The sequence below is a fragment of the Rhinolophus sinicus genome, chromosome 6 (assembly GCF_057876585.1).
Source record: "Rhinolophus sinicus isolate RSI-liver-muscle chromosome 6, RSI-T2T, whole genome shotgun sequence".
Lineage (NCBI taxonomy): Eukaryota > Metazoa > Chordata > Mammalia > Chiroptera > Rhinolophidae > Rhinolophus > Rhinolophus sinicus.
This window is the reverse complement of record NC_142506.1, coordinates 48,395,899-48,408,217: the sequence shown is the minus strand read 5'-3', so window position 1 is coordinate 48,408,217 and position 12,319 is coordinate 48,395,899. Positions and strand designations below refer to the sequence as shown.

At 37.1% G+C, this 12,319-nt stretch overlaps 1 protein-coding gene across 1 annotated transcript in view; it reads right to left on the bottom strand.

Moving 5' to 3' along the window:
* RYR2 (ryanodine receptor 2) overlaps window positions 1-12,319 on the bottom strand; it is a 568,842-nt gene that overhangs the window by 351,636 nt on the left and 204,887 nt on the right. The window contains exon 3 of the mRNA XM_088799091.1: window positions 7,512-7,616. Within this exon, the coding sequence (XP_088655217.1) occupies window positions 7,512-7,616 (105 nt within the window). The remainder of the gene's footprint in view (window positions 1-7,511; window positions 7,617-12,319) is intronic.

The window sequence follows — 12,319 nt, the reverse complement described above, 5'->3', positions numbered from 1 at the left end:
GTTAAGTTACAGTAGACATTTGAGAATTGCAGTTTCAATATAAACAGCTTGTGACATCCTACTGTCCACAATATAAACACACTAATCCATGAAGCTTTGCACAGTTTTCACCTGTTGAGGACATCGGCCATTTATGATGGATGCAGGCCTTTGTGCAGGCAGAGTCGGTAATGAGGAAGTGGATGAGTAATCAGAGCTCCGTGCTCTGTACTCTCATTGAGTCATTGACTATCAAAGCATGTGTCAGCCACGTTACAATTATTTACCTTTTCTGTGATAATGATTAAATTGTTAAGTTCCTCAAAAGCAAGGATGCACGCTTATTTATCTCTCTGTGCAGGCCAGAAATCACAATAGCAACTCAATACACTTTTATGGAATGAATGCTGGATGTGTGGGTCAGTTGGGTAGAGAAGTGACGTGGGTTTTCCATTTCCCAGCTATGGAGACAACTGAGCATAGACTTTGACGGCTCGTCCTACATAAGGATTTAACTTGCCAGACCTAGTTTGGCTCAAGAACCGGGGGCCGGCCCGGCGGGTCAGGCGGTTGGAGCTCCGTGCTCCTAACGCTGAAGACTGCCGGTTCGATTCCCACATGGGCCAGTGGGCTCTCAACCACAAGCTTGCCAGTTCGACTCCTCAAGTCCCACGAGGGATGGTGGGCAGCACCCCCTGCAACTAAGACTGAACACGGCGCCATGAGCTGAGCTGCCGCTGAGCTCCTGGATGGCTCAGTTGGTTGGAACGCAGACTCTCAACCACAAGGTTGCCAGTTCAATTCCTCAACTCCCGCAAGGGATGGTGGGCTGCCCCCCCACAACTAAAAACGGCAACTGGACCTGGAGCTGAGCTGCGCCTTCCACAACAAAGACTGAAAGGACAAACAACTTGAAGCTGAACAGCACCCTCCACAACTAAGATTGAAAGGACAACAACTTGACTTGGAAAAAAGTCCTGGAAGTACACACTGTTCCCCAGTAAAGTCCTGTTCCTCTTCCCCAATAAAAAAAAAAAAAAAAATCAGGAGGGTATACAATTGTCACCCCAATAAACTTAAAAAAAAAAAAAAAAAGAACCTGAAGGATTCCAAATTTGAATAAATATTTCCATTACGGCATAAGGATTCTAACTCCATGTCTGCTATGTATTGCAGCAAACAATGTTACAAATTATCCAACATTCATTTACACATATAACTATCTTCCTTCTTCCAAAAAGAGAACCTGATTTTGTAGAGGTGCCCTTACCTCATCCTCCCTGAGCTCTGAGCCAGTGGTAGTGCCCCATTTTCCCTTGCCAGTAATAACTTAGGCATGAATATGTGCCACTGGGAGTGAGGGGGAGGCTACCAGGGCAATTCTGGGGAAAGCCCCTCACTCCCAAAAAGATAAATAAAGAAAGCCATCTCCTTTTGTTGCCTATGGACAATTTTGATGTTGGATATTACCCCTAAAATTGCAGTAGCCATATTGTAATTATGAGGGAAACAAGACTAATAATGAAACGAAACCAACAGTGAGGAGAACAAAGTAGACAGAACTCAAGACAGTCTGAGCCAGAGCCTGATCAATTACACCTGGATTCTCTTTCTTTGGACTTTCTTTGTCCTTATTTTTTTTAAACCACATATGATTAAGTTGTGAAGGATGACATAACAGTCTATGATATGATGCTGTTTGTGTAAAAATATTTTTATGTATGATGCTCTGGATGCATATAAACCAATCTTTAAGCTGTGACTATCATCAGGGGACAGGAGGACGATGAAAAGGTATTTTCATTTTATACTCTTCTATATTATTGTTATGAGAACAAAAGATCGAAATGGTTCTGGAATTTATACTGAAATTTAAATATATCTTTATATTGCATGCATGGCAGGGACTAATTACTCTTAAAGCTATTAATCAAACAATAAACAAATGAATATATATTCATATATACATATGTATGTATGTATATATATTTATGTATAAATATATATGTGTGTGTAGATATACTCCATACCATATTCTAGGCAGGCATCTTGCTGAAGCACAAGTAAAAATCATGAGTGTTACTTTTCTTTATTAAACAGTAGCCCTTTCACCCTTTGGCTCTGATCTCTTCGAAGGCAGATATCTACTATCCTGACAGTATTTAAAAGTGCAATTACAGTTTTACATCCCAGTTGTTTAATTCTGTATTTTAATGGAGACTTAGGATATGCAGAGCAGTAACTTATTTGAAAATGGATGACATCAAGTGTTTAAGTAAATTTCACTTTCTTCCATGAGTCATTAACCCACTCACCTGAAAATCTTACTTTTAATAGTGTACAGAACACAGTCTATTTATATGAACCCCAAGCAAGGTTTGTCAAGCTTCCTTTTTCTTCTACATGAAACCAATTCCCTTTCATGAAGAGGAAGCAAATAGAAAAAAATCAATATAAACTTGACCAGGTGGACACATTGACTCCTCTTTTAATTTTGGATCCTGGGCCATGTCTGCCCAAAGAGCTTGAACAAATCAGTCTTTCAGATGTAGTGCCACTGAGCACACACCAAAATACCAGAGGACTAAGGAAATAATGGAAATATTAAGATCTACTTTTAGTACTACCATAAACACTGAACACTCAGAAAACTCTTCAGGAAATAAAGTCAAATGTAAAACGTGTGTGAATCTATGAATGGGAACGTACTATAAGTTAGACAGAAACTACTGTTGATTGGTTTGCAGGAAAACCAGGCTCCTGTCAAAACAAAGTATACTTTTCAGTCCTTATTCAACTACATTTCTCAGATTTTCATTTGATCTCGTCCATAACATGTACTGAAACTCTGTACTTCCAGATGTAATGGGCCAGTTAGTGACACCCCAAAGACGTCACCGTCCTAACCCCCAGAATCTGTGGATATGTTTGTTACATGATACTATATTGCTGGCTTTCAAGATGGAGGATGGGCCCCCAGCCAAGAATGTAAAGTAGAAAAGGCCAGGAAGCCACGTCTTCCACAGGCAGCCCATAAGGAGCACCGCCCTGCCCACACCTTGATTCTAGCCCGTGGAGACATTAGACTTCTGACTTCAAGAGCAGTGAGATAATAAATCCATGATGTTTTAAGCTGCCACGCTTGTGGGAACTTGGTACAGCAGCCACAGAATTACACATGCAGCACCTTGGCTGTTCTCTCCTGCCTCTCCTCTTATTTCTCAGACTACCTTCCGAGGGACCCTCCGCCGCTCCTCCCACTGCTGATGGTGACACCCCTCCGGCTTTTCCACGGCTCTTCTCTTCTGACATGAACACGGATGATAAAGAGACTAAAAGCATAGACTTTAGAGGCCAATGGACACGATTCATGTCCAGTTCTCTTCAGGTCTAGAGATTCTATGTTGTTTCTTTGAATACATTGTCTACGTTGAGTATTTGAATCTTCTTGTTCACTATAAGCATACTTTCCTTTATTTCACTGAACACAGTTACAGCTGCTGTAAGTCCCTGTCTGGTAGAACCATCTCGGGCTTGTTCCTGGTTGTCTTTTCTCTTGAAATGGGGTCACATTTGCATGTTTTCTTCATATGTCAAGCAATCTTGGATTGCATCCTGTCCAGTTGCACTGTCAGATTCTGGAGTCTCCTGTATTACTACGACGGATGTTGATGGATTTGCTTTAACAGGCAATTAACTTGGTGGGATGAAAACTGCACACTGCTAGGTGGCAGTGCAAACCTCGGTTCAGTGTTGCCCTTAGCAACTGGGATGAAATGACACATGCCCCACCCCTACAGGCACGCACGCGCACACATGTGTTTAAGCATCAGCCAGAGACTTGGGCAGGGTTTAGGCATGGAAACTGGGTTTCCCCTCTCTGGATTTCTCATTTCCAGGATTACTCCTTACTTTCCAAAGACCCTGAATTCTATCTTCAGACAGGCTGCATGTTCTGTTGGAGTTTTAGTTACCACCTAGCACTGACTTCAGTCCACGTTTAAGCTAAAACCCTTAAAGGGGCAACTCACCAATCCCGTTTGCCAAGCCTGACTCTTCTCCAGAATCTGCCTGGTTTGATTCAACTCTCTGAAGTCTTCAGATAATTGGGGTTTCAGTGTTGCTTGTTTGTTTTGTTTGTAATTTAATTTTGGCCCAAAGTTTATAGCCGTTTTTTCTCCAGAAAGGGCAGGTCCGGTAGGAGTTGTTCAGGTAAACCCACAGCAAAAACCATAATAATAATGAAAATAGCACAGCTCTATGGCCTCCTGTGTGTCAGGATTGCCCCTCGCACTTTATGTTAATTTATTAAATTCTCACATGAGGAAGAAACTATTACCTCCTCCATGCTATAAATGAAAAAATGGAGGCAGAGAAAGGTTAAGGTGTTTGCCTAAAATTACCAGGAACTGAGTTTGCTTAAGGCGTTTGCTCTAGAATCTGTGTGCTTAACCACGATGAAATACCTCACAGATTATCTTGAACTTCATCTTCTGCTCCTGCATTTATATCAAATTATCTTCCACGCAATTACATGCCTGAAATTGGTGCTTCAATGTTTGATAAATGTATTTCTCAAAAACTCATTAATGGTGCTTCAACGCTTTAAAAATGTATTTTTAAAAAACTCATTTACCAGTAAATGTAGCTAGTTGCTTCTTATGCATTTCTGAGTACTCTCAGAGCACAGAGGTTTTATGAGAAGAATGCCGCAACTGTATTAATAGTACTCCATAGTCTACAACTTTATTTTTCATAAAAACTGGACACGTCTGTGTCTGATGTGCATCTCTAATAATAGTGTTTTGTAACTTTAATTACAAGACATAATATAATTTAGAAATATGAAATATTCTTAGAATTCCACACAAAATAATAAACCATTTTAGTAACTTGCAGCATAAAACTCATATCAGGAATATCTCTGGACACTTTATGCATTGTTTCCTGACAAGTGTTGTCTCCTATTAGAATTCTAAAAAATAGCCTCATGCGCTCCAATTGTTCCTTGGAGAAAAAGTTTAAATGATTTTTATATGAATAGTTAAAACAATTCTACTTCTCTGAGAAATTATTGTGCAAATACAAAAAAAAAATTCAGAGGAATAACAGTTCCACATACCCAATTCCTTCCTCATGCTCATACTATAATTATACACATTTCTGTAACAACACACATAAATTATACTATAATTTTTTTCTTTATCTGCATTAGACCGTGAACTCACTGATCACAAAAGTCACTCATATTCATTTTCTATACACAGATCCTTGTAAAGCATGTCTGATAAATGCTCAAAAAGTTTGCGTTAAATAAATGAATGATTATGACTAAATAGTTTTATTCATAAGAAACATTACATTACAATGTTACATTCTGAATTTTATAGATTTTTAAACTATCATTCATAATTTAAATTATAGTAAACTACCGATTACCTCTAATAAGGAAAATATACGACATAAATTGAATGATGATACCAATCACCTAATTATAAATTTCAATATAGGGGCAAATATTGGTTTCAGTTTTTCTGTTGTTGTTGGTTTTTTTTCTCTTGGTTCAAGCCATAATACTCTAATAAGGGACCTGTAGTCAAGTGGCAACAAGCCAAAGTCAAAAAGAACAGGATCCTAAAATTCTCTCAGAAGGAAATAAACAAAAGACAAAAAGGATAGTCAATGCTATAATTTTAAAATATACTCTCCTAAATAGAATATACAAGTAAGCACTCAATATACTCATGGCATTAAACAATAGCAATATCTTTTCAACAAATAACACCTATAAATATTATCTGAGTTCCGGTTAAGATGGCAGTGAAAAAGTCAGAATTTTCAATAAACTACACGGACCCCAAAACCAAAGCTCTTTCCACTATGCTGTGTCTCCTCTCACTTCATATCTATGTGTGCTCCTATGAAATGGAATCCTTAAACGAAACTGGATGTTAAAAAAAGCAAAACTGTATGGAGAAAGTGCCCATCAAAAATGTTTGTGAATTAAATAAGGTATAATAACAAAAATAGCCAGAGTATAAAATCATCTAAATTATTAAACTTTATTAACTAGAACTAATATAAGTTGGTATCTACAAAGTGAAATGACAATACATACTTTCCTAGATGCTCATACAAAAGAAAAATGATTTTTATTTGTGAACATCGATTTGAATTTTAAAACTGATATGTGTCAGTGATGTTGAAAAATCTGGAGGTGTTATTCCAGGTGGAAATAAAACTAGTTGAATTGAGAAATATTTTACTCTAATTTAAGCCTTCTCAAAAGCTTTTCATTAAAGAAAAGAATTTTTTTAAAAACTTTATATAGATCAATACAGTAATTTCAAACTTCGTTGTAACGAAAAATGAACTCGGAAAATTAAAATATGCATAATACACGGGTCTTTTGTAAAATAAGCTTTCATCCTAATATTAAATAAAATCATTGAAGTTTCTCTCCCATACTTGGTAGTACACTATTAAAATTTAAAATTAATTTAGAATTAATGCACAAATCTATTAAAGTCCTAAGCTGTGCTACACTAAAATTTAAAAAACTACAAGGCTAATGAAAATATATCACATCATAATTGATCACCCATTTTCTGTTGAATAGTGTATTATCATTTTTTTAATCTTGTCACTTATCCAGACCCAAACAATGGTTAACAACAACAGCAGCAACACATAGACCAATAATGGCAAAAAAGTTTTCAGTTTCTTTCCTGGAAATAGTATATTTATTAAACCATTTACTGCAGTAATTATGGCACACAAAAAAGAAAGAAAGAGAGAGAGAGAGAGAGAGAGAGAGAGAGAGAGAGAGAGAGAGAGAGAGAGAAAGGGTTGATCATTCATCCTCCTGTTCATTCTAAACTTTAAAAAATTGCTAAGATTGGGTAGTAACCCAGAAATCAATCATAGCAAGCCACAGTATAGAAAACAATTTATATTACAAAATAAGCTTTCAAAGAACAATGTCTGCATTAGGAAATAAAATAATTTCAATTCTCAGAAGAAAATCATTAGCTATTTGCAATATTGCAATCAACTAAAGCTGTATCTCCATTATTTCATTACTTAAAATATGAGTGCCATGAAATTTTATTTGCCATAAAAAAGCATAGAACATAGTCAGATGGCTAGAGGCTTTTGAATTGAAATAAAGATTAATGACAAATAGAGATGCAAAAAGCAACTAATTAAAATAGTAACAGTAAAAGCTCTGAAGATGTAAGAAAACACGCAAATGCTCAAAGAAAGATAGTGCTTTAAATCAAAGACAGAAGCATGAGGTTTAATGACACAGACCACCTTGAGGTTGGCTTTATTTTTTTTACATTTTCTAAGACATCACAGGTCTGCTGGATAAAGCAAAAAGTCACACTTAAGGAAATCACAAGTAAAAGGTATTGGCTTGGCTTATTTCAGCAAAAAGAAAATCTACAATACCTGTGAAAGAAACCATTCATTTAGTAGCTGAGTTCATTAAAACACCACATAGATAAGTACATAAAATAAGTACTTGCCCCTTCTGATTTCTCCATCGTGTTTGCCAGCATCTCCTGTAGGGCCCGGACAGAGAGGGACTGTTCCAGCACAAAGGTGCAGATGGAGAGGTCTGGGGGGACATTCTGTGAAGAAAGAGGGAACAGGGCCATCACCATCACCATCATCATTACCACTATAATCATTATCATCATCATCATCCCCACCATCAACACTATCACCGCCATCAACACCATCATCACCATCATCATGATCATCACCTTTACTATCATTAATATCATCACCATTACCATCATCACAATCATCACCATCACCATCATCATCACCATCATCATCATCATCATCTTTACCATCATTAATATCATCACCATCATCACCAATAGCATCATCACAATCATCACCATCATCATCACCATCATCACAATCATCACCATCACCATCATCATCATCATCACCATCATCATCATCTTTACCATCATTAATATCATCACCATCATCACCAATACCATCATCGCAATCATCACCATCACCACCACCATCACCATCATCACCATCATCAAACACCCAGACCCAATTTACCTTATTATACTTCAGTTACTTTCATAGAGAAAGTAAGAGTACTTGTCAGTTCTCTAATATGAGCTCCCAAATCATCAAAATACATTGTTTATACTGCTCACACTTAATCCATTTTTTTTAATTTATGGATAACAATAGCTACTACCATTTATTGAGTGCTATTCTGTTTGTCATTGCACTCAGAGCTTTACCAATAACTCCTGTGGTCATCGTGGCAAGGATTACTATCATCATTGTGTGGACAAGAAAATAGAGAAGTTAGATTACTTTTCCAAAATCACAGTTACTGAATTTTTCAAGCCAGAATTTAAAAGTCAGATTTCTCTGACTATCAAACATTCATTTCTAACTTACCAAGCAGTCTGCTGATAAAAAAAAAATTAAATAACTGAAAAATACTTGCCTCAAATTAATATCAAAGTTAAGCAAATATAAAACTGACTTGGTATAAAACACTCATTTACACAAGCTTCTCCTTACCCACAAAGATAACAGTTACTTTGTTTTAATCAAGTTGGATATCATATTTGCCCTCTAACTTGAGATGTGGTCATTTGTGTACACTGCTTTATTTTTTCATTCATTCTTTTTCCCTTCTCTTTCCTTACCTTAAACTTCCACACCAATTTATAACCCCATAAATTCTGAAAACCCCAAAAGGTAATTACCAAGCGGATGAAAGAAACAGGATAAGAGTTGGTTGGTGAGTTACAGAAAACTATCCCCATGAGGAAAATATCATCATTCATGTCTGCTTTTGCTTTAGATAAGCAGGATCCAGTAGGCAACCAGCTACTCAAAGGAGGATTTTCATAATAGAAAAACATTTTAAATACATTAAACAAAGTACGAGCAAGAGTGTGTCTTCATAGAAAGGACATTAGGAGAATAAATTTGACAACCTGATGCAATGCATCAAAATGACAATTTGTAATGTTTAAGTGTTTATTAAATTGAAGCACGACCATTAGAATGGTTCTTATCAGCAGAGAATGACGCTTTATAGTTCCAAGGAAAGGTTAAGTACCAGGGTTCCAGTAGTAAAGTTAAAATTAATTTTGGATGAAAGAAGCAAACAATTGGGCCGCTAAGCTTATTCATACTGCACACACCTCCCTGGCTTCTCTGTTTTGTTTTGTCTTCATGTTGAATGAACTCTCCTTCTCCCGTTTCCTCCATCCTCCCATCGTGGCCTTCGTCACTCCCAGCCCCATCCCTTCCCATTCCTCCGCAGACTCTCTCGCCAGTCATCACGGAAGCAGTCAGATCTGGGTGGAGCCACTGCATGTACCCTCTGCAGCCATTGGCAAGGCTTCCCTTCCAGCACGCTCAGATCAAAGATTGGGAGCCAGAAAGGGAACTCTCTTCTATGCAATTTAGAAATAAATTCTTTTCATTTAATTTGCTCAGTTCTAACTATACTAATTACAATTTTTCAGACCAAGACAAATGCTACTGGAAAAAGAAAACTGCTAATGAAAGCATTTATTTCATTTACAGCCATTTAAATTGTGAAGGTTTGGAAGATACACTCTAACAAAAAGTGGTGCAGAGTACCATGTTACTAAGACGTATGCCAGTGAACCGATCCTCAAAGAAACGCCTTGATTTGCAGCATTTGCCCATTTCTGTGGCGTAAACACTCCAATGATTGCTAATTTCAAAGTGTCAAAGTTTACAAATGGGCTCACAAAATTGCTAATTTGCTCACAACTGGCCTCATGAGTCTCTAAAAGCCATGTCCAGCACGCCACTGGACTGATTTCAAACCAAAACTCATTAATTCCTTTAGAATCAGTATATTATAGCAGTTAAGAGCTTGGATCCTATAAACAGATGTTCTAGTACTTTCAAGAAAAGGCCCTTTCTGGAAACATTTCAAAGTCTACATACTGGGTGTATTTAAATTATTACATGTTTCACTTTGATCAAAATATGAAATACAGATCTCTGTAATGTTTTATTTTAAAGATCTTTGAAAACTATGCATCCGAAATGAATGAATCCTGCCAAGCTAAGATCGTTTTGCCAGAGTGGCATGCCTGTTAAAAGATATTTTTCCAGGTAGTGGGGGTTTGGCATGAATAAAAGCACAATCTGCAAAGGCAATTCTGTCTCTTAGAGAAACAGTCTCTTAATGCATTTTCTTCCGACCCATCTTTATCACTTTCTCTCTTTGACCCTGACCCCTCTCAAAACACACATAAATGTAAAAGCTGAGACAGTTTTATACACACACACACACACACACACACGATGCCAAAAAAAAATGTGTCCTCATTTTAAGAAAGAATAAAACTGTATTAATTGTAATACTCAATACATACCGAAACAAAAGATGAATACAAGTCACATTTGACTTCTGCAATTACAAGAGGTGCTCAAAGTGGTTCCCTTCAGCGTCTAGACACTTCTGATTACGGCAAACTACTGCTTGAGCATCGATAACGTCTCTTAAAATGTGTGTACATTTTTTGGCACCCCTGATATATTGTTTACCCCTTGTAGGAAAACTTGAAAGAATGCAAATCAGAGCATTTATTTGTTTTACTCTAAAGAAAAATGGTCTGGTTATTTTAGACAACAGAATCATTACCATGACTTCTTGCCTTCCCAAGTAAACTACTAAAAGTATTCCTTAATTTATATGTGCATTTCTTCAAATAACCTTGAAATTTTTATAGCTATGCTGTGATAATAGCATTTATGTTAAGCCTTCACTTCCACCTCCCCCAAATAAAGTTGACTCAGTGGAAAATAAAGGGTCTCATTCATTCATCAAAGACCAACTAAACGGCCCAAAATGGAAACCAAAATGAGTTCTAACACCAGGCACAACAGATGAAGTACAACATTCTATAAACCCTTGCAATGCAAGCTCCGTTTTGAAGGCATCTGCAAGTTACCATCTTTTCCGGAGTCTTCATTTTTTTTCTTTGTTTAACTTGAGTCTTATTCCTGAGAAACTTAATTTTTAGAACTTCATTTTGAAAGAATTTTTGCTTACGTTTACAGTGAGTATGCCCCCAAATCATAAGAGAAACCCTTGTGTGGTATGCTTTCCATTCCAGGTGACTCAGAGTAGGCCACGTGAGAACATACAACCAAGAGCTACGACTCAGCAGGTGCACCTACCTGCCTCTTACGCCTCACACAAAACATCTATTTTTCAGGGAAGCTTAGATCAGAGAGAGCACTTCAGTCTGTCTATGTGTCTGTCTAGGCTGCTGAGAACAGGACCAAAGCAGGCAGTTAGGAGCTTAATACTGCTTTTTATGTGGCGACAATACTCATCTTATCAGGACATGTGTCCTTTGGCAAAGGTAACAAACCTGAAGCTGTGTGGCTTTCCTTCTTTTTAAAATACAAACTTGTCACTGTTCTCTACCGGACAAGCATGATCTAATCATAGGGGGAAAATTCTCAAGAATAACCACAACACAGCCTCTGGCTTTGTTGGCACTGAGAGTCGATGGGAAATCAGTTAGGTTGGATGGACATCTCAATTCCAACTGAGGTGTCTGGCCATCCAGTCATGTGACTTCCACATATGTATCTGCCTAATTCACTTAAAAAAACTACTGAAACATGTCATTACCTTAACTGGCCTGTGCCCAATGATCTGGGGCGACATAAGCCATAGACCATTCTCTAATTATCAGTGTGTAAAAATCGCCTAGAGCAAACTCCTCCATTATAACATCCTGATGCCTTTGCTCATATTTTTCCTTTCTCAGCCTGAAATACTCATCTCCAGGTCTCCACCTATTGAAACTATTTCATATTTTTAAGTAAATAAATAAATACACTCATAAATAAAATCACATACAAAAATATTTTCCTTGTTGAAAATTCAAACACAGTCAATTAACACATATTTTGTATGTTATATGTATTGTATACTATATTCTTACAATAAAGGAGGCTAGAGAAAAGTTTATTAAAAATTATAAGGAAGAGAAATACATTTACAGTGCTGTAATGTATTTACTGATACCATTAAGTTTACATCATTTGTTTACAAAATGAAAAAAAAAATCCACATTATGAATGGACCCATGCAGTTCAAACCCATGCTGTTCAAGGGTCAACTGTATCCTCACGTTTCCTCACACTCTCTCTCAGGCATGACCACATGGGAGTTTGATGAGCATTTGGATGTGCCTCTTTCCAGGCCTTTCTCTATGCCTTTTACATACACGTATGTATGTTCATACAGAAGTGTATATATAAATAAATATGTATGTAT